The sequence below is a fragment of the Desmodus rotundus genome, chromosome 12, assembly GCF_022682495.2.
Source record: "Desmodus rotundus isolate HL8 chromosome 12, HLdesRot8A.1, whole genome shotgun sequence".
NCBI classification, from domain to species: Eukaryota; Metazoa; Chordata; class Mammalia; order Chiroptera; family Phyllostomidae; genus Desmodus; species Desmodus rotundus.
In genome coordinates, this window is record NC_071398.1 from 32757890 (window position 1) to 32778455 (window position 20566).

Here is a 20566-nt window from a genome sequence, read left to right on the forward strand (position 1 = left end):
GACTACTGAGTTTAATTTACCAAACTCTATTTGTAATGCTTACATTTATTTTAATTGACACTGGTCCAGATATTTTTTGGGGGGGTTATCCTCATTGATTCAGATACTGCATTATAAAATGATCTGGCAAAATTTTGTTAGTGGTTATCCTTCTTTAAAACATTTTACTGCCTGCAAAACTATTGATTCTGGTTTTCAAACAACCAAGATCACAACTACATTTAATTTTTTCCCTTTGTTTATAGACCTGTTCAGGTTTTTTATAGTATCTTGAGTGAATTTTGATCATTTAGGTTTAAAACAACCACTATTATATTGTTTCTCATGATTTTGTGGGACAGGAATTTGGGCAGGGGCTCAGTTGGACAATCCTTCTTTTCTATTAGCATTAACTGAGGTCACTCAATGGCATTCTACTGGTGGCTAATCTGGAGGATCCAAAACTATTTCACTCAACTGTCTGGTGTCTTGGTAGGCATGTCTGGAAGACTGGGTACCTCCTCCTCTCTGTGTATTCTCAGAACCTATCTATGTGGTCTCTTCAGCAGAGTAGCCAGATTTTTTTAACATAAGAGTTCAGGATCTGAACTTGAAAGAGTATCCCCAAAAAGTAAAATGTACCTCCGGGTCCACAAATGGCACAGCAGTACTTCTACTATATCCTACTGGTCAAAGTCAAAGTCTGCCCAGATTAAAGAGGAAAAAATGTAAATTCCATCTCTTCATGGGATGAATATTATTGAATTTGTAGCAATTTTACTCTGCCACAGAATTATAATTTTACAAATGAATAAATTATAACACAGAGCAGTTAAGCATCTTGTTCAATATAACACAAGCACAAAAGTGATGGGATAGAAATAAGTGTCTTTCCCACATGTTATATTAATAAGATTAGTTTTTAGAATGAATGTGAAATTTATCAGGTTTGAGGGATGGTAGAAGACAATAAATTGCCATATTCTTTTAATTATATAAAACCTCTTATACAAAATCAGTTGCATGTAGGAAACATTAATTACTATTGTACATTCATAGAGTGTTCTACAACACAGGACTGAAAAGACTTTCTTATAGTTTTACATTGTGAATTTTCAGATGATGGGTAAGGTGTGAATGTTGTCTAAAGGCCTTTTTACATTCCTTGCACTCATAGGGTTTTTCACCAGAATGAATTCTCAGATGTTGAATAAGGGATGAATTAAGTCTAAAGGCCTTCCTACATTCCTTACATTCAAAGGGTTTTTCACCAGTATGAATGCTCTGATGTAAAGTAAGCTTCTGGCGCAATCTAAAGGACTTCCCACATTCCTTACACGTATAGGGTTTCTCACCAATATGAATACTCTGATGTTGTGTAAGTTGTGAGAGTAGCCTAAAGGCTTTCCCACATTCCTTACAGTCATAGGGCTTAACACCAATGTGAATACTCTGATGTGAAATAAGTTGTGAATAACGACTAAACGCCTTCCAACATTCTTTACATTCATAAGGTTTCTCACCAGTATGAATTCTATGATGAAGAATAAGATGATAACCACGACTAAAGGTCTTTCCACATTCCTTACATTCATAGGGTTTCTCACCAGTATGAATTCTCTGGTGGAGTGTTAGTTGTTGTCGCACTCTGAAGGCCTTCCCACATTCCTTACATTCATAAGGTTTCTCACCAGTATGAAGTTTGTGATGTACTCTAAGGCCAGAGCCACACAAAAAGGCCTTCCCACATTCTTTACATTCATAGAGTTTGCCAGCAACATTAACCTTCTGATGTCGAGTAAGGTGTGCATACTGTCTAAAGGCCTTTCCACATTCTGTACACAAATAGGGTTTTTCACCAGTATGAATCCTCTGATGGAGAGTAAGTTGTCCACGTACTCTGAAGGCCTTCCCACATTCCCTACACTCATAGGGCTTCTCACCAATATGAATTTTCTGATGTACTCTAAGGTCTGGGCCACATATGAAAGATTCTCCACATTCCTTACATTCATAAAGTTTCTCAACAGAATGAAGTCTCTGATGTCGAGTAAGGTGGGCAGTCTGTCTAAAGGTCATTCCACATTCTTTACATTCATAGGGTTTTTCACCAGTATGAATTCTGTGATGAAAGGTAAGTTGTTGGCGTACTTTGAAAGCCTTCCCACATTCTTTACATTCATAGGGTTTCTCAATAAAATGAATCCTCTCATGTGGAGTAAGAGATGTATGTTTTTGGTAAGAGGACGTTTTTTGAGATGTAATTTTCACTTGACCAACATATTCTACTTGTCCTTCAAATTTTCTTTTGGACTCCCAATTATTTTTTAAAATAAGGTTGTTAAGGCCATGGTTGTTAATTTTTTCCATCATCTTCCACTGGAATAAGTTTACTTCATTAATGTCATTTTCTAATGATAATCTCTTAGTCTCATGCCTGGTCTCCAAATCTGAAAGAAAACAAGAGAGCAAACACGTAGTTCCTTTTTCTAAAAGTAGTGAAATTTCTAAAATAGAAATAAAAGATAACCAAAGTAATGCCCAATGAATTTCTAGAATTGTAAAATTTCAGGGGAAAAAAGCCTAAGAAAAGAGCAGGAAAAATAAGTGTTGTTGTAAGAAAGTAAGACTGAAGATTAAATATAGGCATACCTCACTTTATTGTGCTTCACAGATTTTTTTTGTTTGTTTGTTTTTTACAAATTGAAGGTTTGTGGCAACCCTGAATTGAGCAAGTCTATCTGTGCCATTTTTCCAACAGTATTTTCTCACTTGATGTCTCTCTGTCAGATGCTGGTAGTTCTCAGAATATTTCAAACTTTTCCATTATTATTATATTTGTTTTGTTGATGTGTGATCAGTACTCTATGATGTTACCTTCCACCAGCAAAAAGATTATGACATGCTAAATGCTCAGATGATGGTTTGTATATTTTTAGCAATAAAGTAATTTTTAATTAAGGTATGTACACCTTTTTTATATAATGCTATTGCACACTTAATAGACTGCAGTATAGTGTATGTCTAACTTAATATACTCTGGAAACTAAAATAAAAGTGTGAATTTCTTTATTGTGATATTCACTTTATTGCAGTGGTCTGAAACCAAACACACAATATCTCTAAGATATGCCTGTAAACATTTTAAATCAGTGGTTCTCAAATTACATGCGGATCTGAATCACCAGGGAACTTACTATAAATATTGAGGTTTAGACACCACCTAAATCTCTTGGATCAGATTCTACAGTCCTGGGCAGTCCTATTTTAATATTCTCTACATGATTCTGATGATGAAAGAAAAATTCATACTTAATGAACGAGCGCCTTCTTTGATGTATGCAATTAGAAAGCCAATAAAAGCCTGTCAAGGCACTCTCCCCTTGAAAGAGTGGCCGCGCCATCCCTTTTTCTCCACAGGACTTCGGTAGTCCATGTGAATTTGTTCATTGCATCCTCAACATACAGACCCTGCTGGATGGAGTCCGCAACATCTAGCACCCAGAACAGGGACCCAGGGCTACGAGCCATTGTCGTGGACAACACACCAACTTGGTTGGAGTGGGTGCATCAGCTCAGGTAAGGGCAGACGACACCGAGTGCTTTTCAGTAAGGTCTTAGGGTGTGTTGGATTTGAGAGGAAAAGGGATTTCTTCCACGGTCACCCTCTCTTGTGACCGCTTTGCAACTGTACCTTCTTTAGTAAGCCTTGCTCTCTCTCCCAAGTATTTGCCGCAATCTCACAGGCACGGGTCGAGCAATTAAGAGCCACAAGGGCGCTCACTGCTAGAAGACACCTATGAGAGGATAAGCTGGAACATGGACCAGGACAGAACACTAGGTTTCCCACCAGCTGCAAGCAAAAGTCCATGCAACGAGAGGCACACTGTAAAAACACTCACAAGCCCATTCCCATGGCACAACCCCCAACGAGGTCTAGTCTCAGGAGAAAGAGCAAAGACTTTCCCTTTAATCAGCTTTAAAAACAGCAACTAGTTACAGGGCTATTTACAAGCATATCAGCAAATTCTTTCAAGCCGCCTCTTACAGTCCTTTCCATTTTGCCTTTTCCCTCTGTCTGCCTGCATAAGGAAAAGCAGATAGTGAACGAGTGTTTCAGTTTCAAATAGACCCCGAAGATCGCTTTCCAGAAGAATTTAGTGTTAGTCACAGGTTTTGTGTGAGAGCTTTTGGCATTTGCTGAGCTCCAAAGATAAAAAGCACTTCCTCCCCTCGGCAGGAGAAATCAGGTGTTCCCACATGAGTCGGAACCTTGCAAGGGTGTCAGGGATCAATTCCTGAGATGTGCAGGGGCCTTATAGGGACCTCCAAAACAACTTAATCTAACTTCTGGCTCGGCGGGGAAAGCGTGATATAAAGGTTGGTCGCCTAGTACTTTGAGTACCCCCTCACAGTCCCAAATACTTGGGGAAAGACCAGAGACCCATAAGCAGTGTTAGGGTACTTGGAAAGTCCAGTACCCCCTCCCTGATTGTCTTCCACCAACAGTACATTCTGACCCACTACACTCTCCTCACTAGCAAGAAGTAGGATTTAAAGGTGCAGACAGAGTGAAAATGAAACTGAAACTGGTTTTGTAATCACCATGCTTGCAGTGGGAGGAATTTCAGAAAAGGTTCTTTTATTTGTGAAGAAATTTCTTTAAAGATTTCTATGAATCCTCAACCATGGGGAACGGGCTCTCTAAGGAACAAGAGCAATGTTTTAGGCTAATTCAGCAGCTTTTTAAGGCTCCTGGATGTCTCCCAGATAAGGGATCTTTAGATTTGGAAATATGGGGAAAAGCAGGGCAAAGAAGCCCTCATGATCAGGAAAGCTTAGACAAAAAGAGAAGGGGCCTATGGGATGATGGCGGCGGAGATTCTGGATGCCTGCTGTGCCCTTCCCATGGGTCACCCCAGCTGTGGCAGGCATCACAGCCACACCTGGTGAGCACGGCTGGGGCACCAGCTCTTGTGTGTTCGCAGCACAGTGCGGCTGGATCTCTCCACTGGGGATGGGCAGCAGCAGAGGAGGGCAGGTTTGGTCCCCCTCACCTCCCCTCATCCCCGTACATATGGGAGCAACCTTTCCCCCTGCCCACTGTGGGGTGCCGTCCTGACCCACTGGGTCCACCCCCAGGGCCACGGTTCCATACGGCTCCTTGCCTTGACGGGCACCTTGCAGAAGACTTAGAACTGGTGCAGACAGCACATCACGAAGGGGAGTTCCATCCAGGTTATCCCTAAGGTAAGAGACAACAGCCCCCATGCTTTGGGAGGCTGCCAGTGTGCTTAGTTTTGAAAAAGGGATTTCTAATTTGTTTACATTTCTATAACTGCAATAGGTGGCATTTCTAGGCCCTGCAAAAGTATGTAGACTCTTAAATGTTTTGATCCAAATGGGTAAGTTGGACGAATTCAGCCTTACATCCTTCCAGCCCCACTTAATATCTGGGGTAGAGACCTCCTCACTCAATGGGGAATGCAAATCACCCTGCTTTCAGTGTTAATCCCAGAGGGTTGCAACCTCGAATGATTTGGCAAACAGATGTTAATCCTAGACCTAGAACTACCTGGTCCTGAGAACAATAGAGTAATTAATGCACTGCTCAAACTTACTGCAGCTTGCGGAAAGAGCAGGGGGCATGTCTTTCCAAACAGACACTAACTCAGGTGCTCCACAGGGCCCTCCCCTCACTGGAGAATCAGCAAAGAATTTTAAAAATCAAGGCCTTCAGCCACCTAGGCCGTCCACAAGAAATCAAGACTAATAATGCCCGAGGATACATTGCACAAGACACTCAGGCTTTCTTAGAAAAATGGAGAATTTGACATAAAACAGGTATCCCCTGTAATCTTACAGGTCAAGCAAGTGTTGAAAGAGCTCACCAAACCTTTAAAATATTATTAAATAAACAAAAGGGGGGGGCGGGAACATCCCCCAGGAATTTAACCACGCTAGCAATATATTCATAAAATTTTTTGAATTGTGATGATAACTTAAAGTCACCCATAGACCCTTTGTACAAAACAGGCCTGCAGTCCCACACCCCTTGGTCTTATACAAAGACCCATGAGGAGAAGGAAAATGGGAAGGCCCGGTTGAACTATTAACTTAGGGAAGAGGGTATGCTTATGTTTACTCTCCAGAATGACCTTTGGAGCTGCCAGTAAACAGGGTGAAGCCATATCACAGAAAATGCTTCCCCGGCCACGACCCACCTCTGCTCCATTGGACTCTCCTGATCCAGACTTCTCCAAGTTGTGTGTCACCGCCCCCTGAAGTGGAATTCCAGCCAGCACTCCTAGAGTGATATTCAACATTGCCTAAGAGGGGCTTTTTCTACCAACTTAAAGGGACAAATTGATAAATTGCAGTTAGAGCTGCATCAGCTGTTACAGGACATTCAACGCTTAACCAAGCAAGAGGTTTTTCAAACCCTCTGTGACAATCTCGACTGGCTAAACCCAAAAAATTGGTTTGATGGACTTAACCTGAGAATGTGGATCTTTGGAGCCACCAGTTGTTTACTGACTCTAGTAATGCTTTGTACACTTCGATGCATTTACAAATTATTTTCCCAGGGTCGTGTGAGAGACCAGCAAGTAGCAAGCTTTGTGGGACCTATAGCAGTCCTAACTAAAAACAAGGGGGGAATTATAGGGAACCTATCCACGTGGAATAGCAAATGTAGCCAATCCCTATTGGAAAGCCGATAGGCGTGTGTTGGCACATAAGAAGCCAAACCCACCGATTGGCTTTCCTGTGGGAAAACAGGCCTGCATTATACCTAGGCTGCTTTGAGGCTTGCTCTTGCTAAAACTCCCTCACCCTGAGTTGAAGTAGCAAATGTTTACTGCATATCTTTAAAATAACTTTCTGAAGCTGGGCTAATTCTCCCAAGGACAAGTATAACCAGACCAATTTTTCTTATTGTTCCCTTGCATTTGCAACATTTTTTCCTTGCTAATCTGTAGGAAGTAATCAGCAACATCCTTTCCTTTGTTATCTGTAAAAAGTAATCACCTAAAGCAAATCTGAGCATAATGAATGAGAACCTTCTTTGATGTACACTATTAGAAACCCAGTAAAAGCTTATCCGGGCAAGGGTCAAAGCGCTCTCCCCTTGAGAGATTGGCCAAGGTGCTCTCTCTTAGAGAGTGGCTGTGCTGTCCCTTTTTCTCCACAGGACTTCGGTAGTCCGTGTGAATTTGTTCATTGCATCCACAATATAAGGGCTCCGCAGGACAGAGTCCACATCACATACTTAACTGTTTTTCAACAATTTCTCTGTATTCTTATAATAAAATCAAACTCACAGTGGTTAAAATGCCTCTGTTTATAACACATTATCTCAACACTGTCCTCTTTACTACTATTTGAAGAGGCCTAATTCAGATCATAGAACATGTCCCAGCCAACTTCCATCTCCTAGGACTTTTCAGATTACTCTATCTGCCACAAATCTTTGAATTGGGATTTTGCAGGGCTGGTTCATTCTCATCTTAGATCAAAAGTCACTTCCTTTAACACTTCCTCTACTGACAGTATCCAAATTTATGTTGTTCGTATATATTGTGTTGTTACATACGTATATAACATACAATATACAAGGTCTGTCAGAAAGTATCCAGCCATGTAATATGAAAAACAGATTTATAGAAGAAGATACAAGATACAAGAAACATTGTTCAGAGAACAATGACAACTCAGTCCCTTCAAAGTAGGCACCTTGGGACCTCACACAGTTCTCCCAGTGTCTCCTCAACTGTTCAAAATGCTCTGCAAAATCCTTTTTTGGATTAACCATCAGCTGCCATTATATTTTCCTGAATCTCATCAACAGTCTGAAATCTCTTCCCTTTCAAAGATGATTTCAGTTTTGGGAAAAGCCAGAAGTTACAAGGTGCTAAATCTGGGCTATAGGGGGGCTGAGTCACCTGGGTGATTTGATATTTCACAAAAAAACTCTGCACAAGACAGAGTAAGATGCATGAGCAGGCAAGTTGTTGTGATGAAGCTGCCAGTCACCAATTGCCCATAGCTGCAGCCGTTTTCACCGTATTGCATCTCTCAACCAACAAAGAACATTGAGGTATTGCTTATTAATTTTTTGGCCTGGAGGAGCGTACTTGTGATGGACGCCACCTTTCCAATCAAAAAACATAGTTAGTGTGGTCTTGATCTTGCTGCAATGATGTTGCAGCTTCTTCAGGCAAGGAGAACCAGGAGACGTCCATTGGGATGACTGGGCCTTTATTCCAGGATCTTACCTATAGACCCATCATTCATCTCCATCTATGACCTTCTTGAGGAAATCTGGTTCATTGGTATCCATTTGAATCAAGTCATCAGCAAATGCAGCACAATGTTCCTCCTGCTCTGGTAGCAGAAGCCGTAGAACAAATTTGGCCACAACATGTTTCATGCCAAGATCCTGCATCAATATCTCAGACACAGTAGATATTGGAATCACCAGATCAGCTTCTAGTTCTTGCACTATCAGTCACCGTTCTTTGTTGATTGCAGCTTGTACATGTTCAACATTATCAGGTGTTCTGCTTATTGCAGGCCTTCCAGAACATGGATCACTTTCAACAGAGTCTCAACCATCTTTGAAGTGTTTCTGCCACACTTTTATTTGTGCTGCACTCATTACATTGTATCTGAAAGCCTTCTGAATCATCTGAATAGTTTCTGCAGAGGAACATTCAAGCTTAACACACAATTTGATGCAGATTCACTACTCACTCAGTCATTTTGAATGCGACAGCCACACAGCATACACGCTAACTCAACAGTGTCTACTATTCCCACTGACCAGCACAGTGAGGTCATCGCTGTTCATACATCTGCATTCCAGTCCACTCTCCTTGGCTACCAGGTTACATTAATGTCGTGCAAAACCGTTCTCATTACATTAACAATGGCTGGACTTTTTCCAGACAGATCTTGTATACTGTGTCCTAACATCATTAAGATATCCATACAACAGAAAGCAATCTATAAAGTCAATGCATTTCCTATCAAGATACTAATGGTGTATTTCAAAGAACTAGAACAAGTTTCCAAAGATTTATATAGAACCACCAAAATCCCAAATAGCCACAGAAATCTTCAGAAAGGAGAATAAAGTTGGAGTAATCACACCGTATGATAGCAAATGATACTACAAGGCCATAGTAATCAAAATAACATGGTACTGACATAAATAGAAACATACAAATGTAACAGAATAGAAAGCCCAGAAATAAACTCACACCTTTATGGTCAATATTTTTTAAAGGAGGCAAGAACATACAATCAGGTAAAAAGACAGTCTTTAATAAACTGATGCTGGAAAAATTGTACATATATGTTGGGGACCACTCTGTGTGGTTTCTGAGACTTTATACTCTGGATTCTCTTCAGATCATATAAATCTTTTGCCTTTTACTGAGACTGCAGCCCTGAGAGAGCAGGCTCTGAAAGGGGCTAGTAAGTCTCCCTGGAAAACCAGGTAAAAACACAGTTGGCAAGCATGACTCGACTTTAACACTGAGGGCCCCCATGGGAATCAGGCCTGAAATGTACATTGTATCCTTTGAAGCTTGCTCTGCTTTGTTTTGTATAGCCCTGGTGATATAAACTGGATGTTTAAGTTCAAGGCATAAGGACTAAACTCCTTACCTCATGAAACACCTCTTAAAGACGCTCTGGTGTCAGCATGACTAACAGACCCTGACCTATGACAAATCTCTGTGTTCCTTCAATTGTTATCTATAGATAATACCTGTTTTTGTATGACTATAGCCTTTTGACATTGATTGATGCATGTATCGATTGACACATGCATGTATGCTGTGTACACCTACAAATACCATTCTATACACACCCAGTGTATATGTGGTGTCTATGATTCACCACATAAACAAAATAAATGATAAAAACCACATGATCACATCAATAGATACAGAAAAATCATTTGATAAAATCTAGCACCCATTTACGATAAAAAAAAAAAAACTGTCAGAAAGTGGAAATAGAGGGAACATACCTAAATGTAATAAAGGCTGTATATGACAAACCCAATGCCAACATCATACTCAATGGGCATAAACTACAAGCATTCCCCTTAAGATTGTGAAAAAGACAGGGATGTCCACTTTCCTCTCTCTTATTAATCACAGTACTGGAAGTCCTAGCTATTACAATCAGATAAGAATAAGAAATAAAAGGTATCCATCTTGGAAAGAAATAAGTAAAACTGTCTTTATTACAGATAACATGATATGGTACATAGAGAACCTCAAAGATTCCACCAATAAACTACCAGAAATGATAAATGAATTCAGCAAAGTAGCAGGACACAAAATTAATATCCAGAAATCAGTTGCATTTTTATATACCAGTAATAAACTATCATGAAGTGAAATTAAGAAAACAATCCCATTCACAATTGCTTCAAAAAGAATAAAACACCTAGGAATAAATCTAACTAAGGAGGTAAAAGACCTGTACTTGGAAAATTATAAGACACTGAAAAAATAATATGAAAAAGATATAAGTAGAAGCAAATACTGTGTTCACACTTAGGAGGAATTAACATGACTAAAATGTCCATGCTACCCAAAGCAATCTATAGATTCAACAAAACTGCTATCAAGATTCCAATGACTTATTTCACAGAACAGGATAAATATTTCAAAAATTTATATGGAACTACAAAAGGCCCCACACAGCAACAGCAATCCTCAGAAAGAATAAAGTTGGAGGAATCACGCTACTTAAAATCAAACTGTACTACAAGGCCATAATAATCAAAACAGCATTGTAATGGCATAAACACAGATACATATATCAATGGAACAGGATAAAGAGCCCCAAAATAAACCCACATTTTTATAATCAATTAATATTTAACAGAGGAAACAAGCGAGTACAATAGGCTAAAGATAGTTTATTCAATCATGGTGTTGAGAGAGTTCCAGCCAAGATGGAGACATAGGTTGGTACACTTTGCCTCCTCGCACCACCAAAAGATGGACAACAACAAATTTAAAAACAAAAACCAACCAGAACTGACAAAAAAATCGAACTGTATGGAAGTCTGACAACCAAGAAGTAACAGACGAAACATTCATTTAGAGTGGCAGGAGAGTTGGAGATGGGGAGCTGGGGCAGAGAGGCTACATGGCAAGGCAGCAGTGGGAGGATTACGTGAGCGAGGTGGGGACTGGCAAAATGGGTGGTCCCACATTTAAATGTGTATAAACCAGGAAGAACACTGGTGAGTGAGACAGACTGCGCAACACAGGATTCCAGCACAAGGAAACAAAGCCTCAAAACTCTGGCTATAAAAACCTATGAGGGCTGCTGTGATGGGAGAAATTCCAAGGCTCACAGTAGAGTTAGTTGGAGAGACTCACAAAGTCCTAGAACGTACACAAACCCACTCACCGAGGAATCAGCACCACAAGGGCCCAATTTGCTTGTGGGTAGTGGGAGAAATGACTGAAAGCCGACAAAGAGCCGACTTAGTGGCACTGTCCTCTCTCAGACCTTTCCCCCACATACAGCACCACAACGCAGTGACACAGGTTGCCGTGCCCTGGCAAATAAATTAGACTCCACCCCTTACTACATAACAGGCAAGCCGAGATTTTAAAAAATGCCCCAAATGAAAGAACAGATCAAAGCTCCAAAAATACAACTAAGCAACGAAGAGATAGCCAACCTATCAGATGCAGAGTTCAAAACACTGGTAATCAGGATGCTCACAGACATGGTTGAGTATGGTCGCAAAATACAGGAAAAAGTGAAGGCTATACAAGTGAAATAAATAAAAATATACAAGGAACCTACAGTGAATGGAAAGAAATTGGGATTCAGATCAACAAGTTAGAACAAAAGGAAGAAATAAATATTCAACCAGAAAAGAAGGAAGAAACAAGAATTCAAAAAAATGAGGAGAGGCTTAGGAACCTCCAGGATATCTTTAAACATTCCCACATCTGAATCATAGGGGTACCAGAAGGAGAAGAGGAAGACCAAGAAATGAAAACATATTTGAAAAATATGAAGGAGGACTTCCCCAATCTGACAAAGGAGATAGACTTCCAGGAAGTCCAGGAAGCTCAGAGTCCTAAAGAAGTTGGACCCAAGGAGGAACACACCAAGGCTCATCATAATTACATTAGCCAAGATTAAAGATAAGGAGAGAATCTTAAAAGCAGCAAGAGAAAAGGAGTGAGTTACCTACAAAAGAGTGCCCATGAGACTGTCAGCTGATTTCTCAAAAGAAATCTTACAGGCGAGTAGGGGCTGGAAGGAAGGATTCGAAGTCATGAAAGGCAAGGACCTACATTCAAGATTCCTCTATCCAGCAAAGCTATCATTTAGAATGGAAGGGCAGATAAAGTGCTTCCCAGATAAAGTCAAGTTAAAGGAGTTTATCATCACCCAGACCTTATTATAGGAAATGTTAAAGGGATTTATCTGAGAAAAAGAAGATAAAAACTATGAACAGTAAAATGACAGCAAACTCACACTTATTAACAACCACACCTAAAACAAAAACAAAAGCAAACTAAGCAAATGACTAGAACAGGAACAGAACCACAGAAATGGAGATCATATAGAGGGTTATCAGTGGGGGAGTGGGAAGGGGAGAGGTGGGGAAAAGGTACAGAGAATAAGCAGCATAAATGGTAGGTAGAAAATAGACAGAGGGAGGTTAAGAATAGTATAGGAAATGTAGAAGCCAAAGAACTTATATGTATGACCCATAGACATGAACTAAGGTTGGGTGGAGTGCTAGAGGGAATGGGGTTACCAAGCGGGGTGGATAAAGGGAAGAAAAAAATGGGGCAACTCTAATACCATAATCAATAAAATGTATTTTAAAAAATTAATGGTGTTGGGAAAACTGTGGACAGAGATATACATAAAAATGACACTGGACCACTTTCTTACACTACAAACAAGAAGAAATTTAAAATGGATGGAACTGGAGAGCATTAGAAGCCAGGCGGTGAGGGACAAATACCATATGATCTCACCTTTAACTGGAACATAATCAACAAAAGAAAAAAGCAAACAAAATATAACCAGAGACATTGAAATTAAGAACATTGTAACAATAGCCAGAGGGGAGTGGGGAGGAGATAGTGGGGAGAGGGGTCTATAGGAGCTACTGTAAAGGACACAAGGACAAAATCAAGGGGGAGGGTACAGGTGGGGGAGGGAGTTGGGACTGGCTGGGGTGGGGTGGAGGGATGGGGAGAAAATGCAGACAATTGTAACTGAATAAAAATAAATAAATTAATTTTAATAAATAAATAAATAAAATGGATTAAAGACTTAACTATTAGATCAAAAACCTAATATCCTAGAAAAACACATAGGCAGTAAAATTTTGGGCATTGCTCATACCAATATTTTATCTGATATTTTATCTCCTCAGGCAAGGGAATCAAAAGAAAAAAATAAACAAATGGGTCTACACGAAATTAAGACGTTTTTGGACAGCAAAGAAAACCATCAACAAAATAAAAAGACAACCCAAGGAATGAGAGAACATATTCACCTATACATCTGATAAGGGGTTAACATCCATAATTTATTAAAAAATCTTGCAAAACTCAAAACCAAAAAAACCAAACAATCCAATTAACAAATGGGCAAACAACCTGAATAGACACTTCTCCAAAGAGGACATACAGATGGCCAATAGACATACTAAAAGATGCTCAACATCACTATTCACTAGAGGAATGCAAATTAAAATCACAATGAGGGAGTTCTGGCCAAGATGGAGGTGTAGGTAGCAATGCTTCACTTCCTTGCACACCCAAAAAGAAGGATAACAACCAATTTAAAAACAATAAACAACGAGAAGTGCCAGAAAATTGAACTTCATGGAACTCCGACAAGCAAGGAGTAAAACAAACATTCACCCAGACCAGTAGGAGTGGCAGAGATGGGAGATGAGCAGCTGAGCAGACAAGACACACCAGCAAGGTGGCAGACAGTGCGAAGGCAAGGTTGGCTGAATGGGAAACTAAAGGCTCAAAATTAGCTGTAAACTACTGCAGGTGGGTTGCCACGGCGGGAGAAACTCCAAATTTCACAGGAGAGTTCTTTGGAAAGTGGGACTAGAGCACAGCAAGCAAGCTGCATTGGCCCCTCTCTGACCCCTCCCCCACAGACAGCACCACAACACAGCAAAGAGGGTTGCCCTGCCCTGGAGAATACCTAAGGCCCTTCCCCCTTAAAACATAACAGGTGCACCAAAACAAAGAAATACGGTACAAAAGAAAGAACAGTTCAAAACTCCAGAAAAAGAGCTAAGCAATAAGGAGATAGCCAACCTGTCAGATACAGAGTTCAAAACACTGGTAATCAGGATGCTCACAGAACTGACTGAGCTCAGTTGTGAAATGAAGGAAGAAATGAAGGCTCCCCAAAGTGAACTAAAGCAAAATATATAGAGAACCAACAGTGAAGGAAAGGAAATTGGGATTCAGATCAACAATTTAGAACAAAAGGAAGAAATAAATATTCAATCGGAACAGAATGAAGAAACAAGAATTCAAAAAAATGAGGAGAGGCTTAGGAACCTCCAAGACATCTTTAAACAATCCAACATCAAAATTATAGAAGAGGTACCAGAAGAAGAGGAAGAGCAAAAAATTGAAAACTTATTTGAACAAATAATGAAGGAGAACTTCCCCAATCTGGTAAAGGAAATAGACTTCCAGGAAGTCCAGGAAGCTCAGAGAGTCCCAAAGAAGCTGGACCCAAGGAGGAACACACCAAGGCTCATCATAATTACATTATCCAAGATTAAAAATAAGGAGAGAATCTTAGAAGCAGCAAGAGAAAAGGACACAGTTACTTACAAAGGAGTGCCCATAAGACTGTCAGCTGATTTCTCAAAAAACAAAACAAAACAAAACAAAACAAAACAAAAAAAAACAAACCCTTGTAGCCAAGAAGGGGCCAGCAAGAAGTATTCAAAGTCATGAAATCAAGGACCTACATCCAAGATTACTCTATCTAGCAAAGCTATCAATTAGAATGGAAGGGCAGATAAAGTGCTTCTTGGATAAGGTCAAGTTAAAGGATTTCATCATCACCAAGCCCTTATTATATGAAATGTTAAAGGGACTTATCTAAGAAAAAGATGAAGATCAAAAATATGAACAGTAAAATGACATCAAACTCATAACTATCAACAAGTGAACCTAAAAAACAAAAACAAAAATCAAGCAAACAACTAGAACAGGAACAGAACCAGAGAAATGGAGATCATATGGAGGATTTTCAGTGGGGAGGGGGAAGGGAAGAATAGGGTGGGGAAAGGTACAGGGAATAAGCAGCATAATCAGTAGGCATAAAATAGACAGGGAGAGGTTAAGGATATTATAGGAAACAGAGAATCCAAATAACTTGTATGTACAACCCATGGACATGAACTGAGGGAGGGGGAATGCTGAAGGGTGGGGTGTGTGTGGTGGAGGGGGGATAAATGGGAGAAAGAAAGAAAAAAGAAAATCATAATGAGATTATCTCACAGCTGTCAGAATGGCCACCATCAAAAAATCAACAAACAACAAATGCTGGCAAGGATGTGGACAAAGGGGAACCCTTTTGCACTGTTGGTATGAATACAGACTGGTGCAGCCACTGTGAAAAGAAGTATGGAGGTAACCCCAAAAATAAAAAAATGGACCTGCCTTTTGACCAGTGATCTCACTTCTGGGAATACATCTGAAAAAATCCAAAACACTAATTCAAAAGAACATAAGCACCCTGAAGTTCATTACAGCATTAATTGGAATTGTCAATATGTGGAAGCAGCCCAAGTATTTACCAGTAGATGAGTGGATAAAACAACTATGGGACATTTACACAATACAATAGTGCTCAGCCTTAAAAAAGAAATTTTTACCCTTTGCAGTAGCTTGGATGGATCTGGAGAACATTATGCTAAGCAAAATAGGCCCGTCAGAAAAAGACAAATACCATATGATCTCACTGAACCAATGAGCAACATAGCGACAGACGCATAGAAAGCAGGACAGAGAGCAATGGGCAGTGGGGAAGGCAGTGGAGGATCAAACAAAGCGGTAAAAGCCGTCTAGGACATGGACAACAGTGTGGTGATCACATGGGGTGGAGGTTTAAGGGGGATAAATGGTAATGGAAAAACAATAATAATTTTTTTTAATTAAAAAGAAAAGAACAAGTGCTGGTGAGATGTGGGAAAAAGGGAATCCTCGTGTACTGTTGATGAGAATGTAGATTGGTGCAGCCACTGTGGAAAACAGTATGGAATTTCCTCAAAAAATTAAAAGTGGAACTTACTTATGACCCAGCAATTTCACTTTTGGGAACATATCTGAAGAAACCCAAAATACTAATTTAAAAGAATATATGCAGTCCAATGTTCATCGCAGCATTACTTACTATAACCAAGACTTGGAATTAGCCCAAGTGCCCATCAAGAGATGAGTGAATAGGAAAGATGTGCTACGTTTACATGATGGAATACTACTCTGCCATGAAAAAGAAAAATAGTCCATTTTGCAACAGCATGGGTGGGCCTGGGGAGTATTATGCTAAAAGAAATAAACCAGTCAGAGAAAGACAAATACCATGTAATTTTGTGGACTATATAAGGACTACATATGGACTATAAAGAACAAAATAAACAAGTAAAATAGGAACAGACTAATAGATACAGAAAACAAACTGATAGCTGTCAGTGAGGTAAGAGGTGGGGTTGGGTAAGAAAAGTAAAAATATTAAGCAAGAACAAAACAAAACAAAACTCATAGACAGAGTCACCAGTAAGGTAATTATAGGAGGAAAAGGGATTGGGGGTAGGTAGAAGAGGGTAAAGGGGGGATAAATGGGGACAGAATAAGGCTTGACTTTGGATGGTAAACACACAATACAATATACAGATGAGGTATTATAGAACTATACTCTTTAAACCTATATAATTTATTAACCAATGTAATCCCAAGTAATTCAATAAAAATTGAAAAATAGGAACCAAAATATGAATTTTAAAGTGTAACTATTTCATATATATAATTGTGTAATTAGAAAACTTGAGGTTTAGATAATATAAATAGTAATAGAATTAAGAAAAGTAATAAGATATAAAATGAAGATACAAAAATTAATAACCTCTATATATACATTTAACAATACAATATAATGGACAGAAAAAGATCCCAGAAACAATAGTAATGAAAATAGTAAACTTAAAATTTATACATAACATTTAAAAAAAGTCTGAAGCCTTTGGCAATAGATTTTCCAAATCACACACCAATTCACAACATGGAGATTGCATTAAGGTGAGAATGGCCTACCAAGGGTATTCATTCTGTGAAACTGAGCAAGTGTGGACTGAATGGCTAACAATAGGTAAATACTGTGCTCAAAATGGCTGGGTATATTGAATCTCCAGATTATTTTCCTTAGGCCAGATAGCAACTACTTTGTCTCCCTCCAAACTAGGCAATAGACATGGAGGCTAGGGCATGAGACACAGGCCAGAGTCTGATCACATCCTGGGGACATAGCCACAGACAACAGGCCCAGTTGACAAGGCACTCCTGCCTCACAAGAGTTAGTCCAGTTTAACTCTTTTTCCTTAAAGTATCTATTTTAATTAAATAATGTGTAAACTTATGTATAACTGTGAGAAGAGAATGATTCTATAAACATGACTGAATACCAGAAAAACTGGTCATAAATACACATCATCAAAGATCAAGTGTGGGTGCCCATTTAGCTGCCCCCACAACCTCGCTTGCCATTCCTGCACTCTCCTTCTTTTTCCTCGCCTCCCACTGCCAGTAGGACCCATGTGCTGCTGCCTCTGGGACCCTGTGTCATCACTTGCCCTGCACAATTCCCCACAAAAGAGAGGTGATAGATAAAACCACCCCTAATCATTAGAAGATTTGGAATCTCCTTGAAAATTGGTATTGTTGGATTAACAAATGTTGGGAAATCTACCTTCTTCATTGTATTTACCAATAGTCAGGCTTCAACAGAAAACAGATCCTATTGATCCTAATAACACTAGAGTACCTGTGCCAAATAAAAGGTTTGATTTTCTTTGCCAGTACCACAAACCAGCAAGCAAAATTCCTGCCTTTCTAAATGTAGTGGGTATTGCTGATCTTGTAAAAGGAGCTCACAGTGGACAAGGCCTGGGAAATGCCCTTTTATCTCATGTAAGTGGCTATAATGGAATCTTTCATTTAACACATTAATAAATCTTTCATTTAACATGTTGAAGGCAGTATAGATTCCATTTTACATATAGAAACAAGACAGGAAGTGTCAGCTTAAGGATGAGGAAATATTTGGACCGATTATAAATAAACTAGAAAAAGTGGCTCTGAGAGGAGGAAATAAAAAACTAAAACCTGAATATGACATAAGATGCAAAGTCAAATCCTGGGTTTAGATCAAAGAAACCTGTTCACTTCTATCATGATTGGAATGACAAAGAGGTTGAAGTACTGAATAAACACTTATTTCTGACTTCAAAACCAATGGTCTACTTGGTTAATCTTTCTGAAAAACATTACATTAGAAAGAAAAACAAATGGTTGATAAAAATTAAAGAGTGGGTGAACAAGTATGTAACCCAGGTGTCTTGGTCATTCCTTTTAGTGGGGCCTTGGAACTCAGGCTGCAAGAATTGAGCACTGAGAAGAGAAGTATCTGAAACCAAACACGACAAAAAGTGCTTTGCAAAGATCATTAAGGCTGGCTTTTCAGCACTCTAACTAGAATACCTTTTCACTGCAGGCCCAAATGAAAGGTGTGCATGGATCATCAGAAAAGGGACAAATGCTCAAGCTGCAGTAAAGATTCACACAGATTTTGAAAAAGGATCCATTATGGCCAAAGTAATAAAATACAAATATTTTAAAGAGAAGGTTCTGAAAAGGCAGTCCAGGCTGCTGAAAAGTAGAAATTATTCATCAAGACAGAAATTATTGTTGAAAATGGAGATATTATATTCTTCAAATTTAATACACCGCAGCAACCAAAAAAATAAATAAGTTTTAGTTACTACTCAGCTAACCATACAATTTCCAAAGAGCATATGACTTTTTTAAAAATTAAATTTTCTGAAAACTGAAGAGATAAAGTTGGGGGGATGGGACTCTTCTACAAATGTGAGAATTAATTATATTTGAATTAAAATACTGTGTATCTCCAATGAAATGCAAGTACACTAATGTGAACAGCTTTGCTTTTCCCATGATTAAAACCCCACTCCAAATAGTAGAAGCTTTTCAGGAACCATACTACTCTCATAATACATCGTTAATCTCCACATGTACGCCAAGCCTGACGCAACTGACAGTGAGTACAATGTGGCTTGCTCCTTTTGAAACTACAAATAAGTATGTTTTACAGTATTCCACATGTCTACACTCAATAAAATATTTGATAAAAAAATACATGTGGAAATAAGGTTGAGGAGGAGAGGGAAGATGGCGGCAACATAGGTGGGAGCGGAGTCCACTTCCCCTCAACGCCAGGGAAATACCTAGCTGATCTGAGGAGCAGAGCGAACAGCTAACAGTATTCCAGCATATACGAAGATCAGAGACCAAAGATAGAGGACATTGAAAGATCTGACGATAAGAAGAGTGCTCAAGGACAATAAGGTCCCCGGGACCCGGGACCGCGTGGTACAAGGGCGGCAGAAGCGCCAGCCCAGGCGCAGGGGCGGCTGCAGGAGTCTTGGGAGAGGGCCAGGCTGCGCTGTGAGCAGCCAGGTGCTTGATTGGATCAGGGGAGCTTGTAAAGGAGGAATTTCTCAAAAAGAAAAAGAAAATAGAGACATTCAGGGGCTAGTTAGAGAACTCTCGGTAGCAGCTGAGGCCCCTGGCGCCCCTCCCCCCTCAGCCCCTGGACTGCGAGCATGGGATAAGCAGCACCGGAGCCATGGTGCTCACCTGAGGTCCGGTCGTGTGCGCGCACAGATTAGCGAACAGGGGCCCATACATGAAACCCCGGAGGGGCGCCCACACCTGAAACCTCCGAGATCATCTGGAGCAGAGGCTAGCTGCTCCACCCACAGGCCCAAAACCTCGGAACCGAGTGCCACGTGATTCAGTCCCAGGGCAGCCTCGCCCGCCCGAGAGACTCAAGCCCAGGGCGGCTGGATCGGCCCCCCAAGCACAGGGCCGCTGGCTCGGCTGGCTGCGCGCTCACCAAGCACAGGGCCGGCTGGATGCTCGTTTTCCAAGCACAAAGCCGCTTGCGAGCGTCCTAACCCCAAGGCGACTGAACCCTCCGCCTGCGCGCGAGAGTCCCAAGCCCAGGCGGCTTGATTGGTCGGCCGGCTGCGCGCTCCAAGCACAAAGCCACTTGAGAGCATCACAAACCCAAAGCAGCTGGATGCCCCTGCTGCACGAGCACGCATCCCAAGCCAAAGCGGCTGGAGCTGCTGCTTGCTTGTCCCCAGAACAAAGCTGCTTTATTGGCTGATCAACGGCCTGATTGCCTGCCAGGGACCACACCTACAACGCCTACCTAACACTTGCGCACC

The 20566-nt window shown here is 40.4% G+C and overlaps 1 protein-coding gene and 1 pseudogene across 1 annotated transcript in view; one reads left to right on the forward strand and one right to left on the reverse strand.

Annotated features, from left to right (window-relative positions):
- The window catches only part of LOC112320147 (zinc finger protein 420), a 109020-nt gene that overhangs the window by 61419 nt on the left and 27035 nt on the right, over nucleotides 1-20566 (reverse strand). The window contains exon 5 of the mRNA XM_045185566.3: nucleotides 1073-2429. Coding sequence (XP_045041501.2) covers nucleotides 1073-2429 — 1357 coding nt within the window. The remainder of the gene's footprint in view (nucleotides 1-1072; nucleotides 2430-20566) is intronic.
- On the forward strand, nucleotides 4668-19407 carry LOC112320236 (obg-like ATPase 1 pseudogene; annotated as a pseudogene).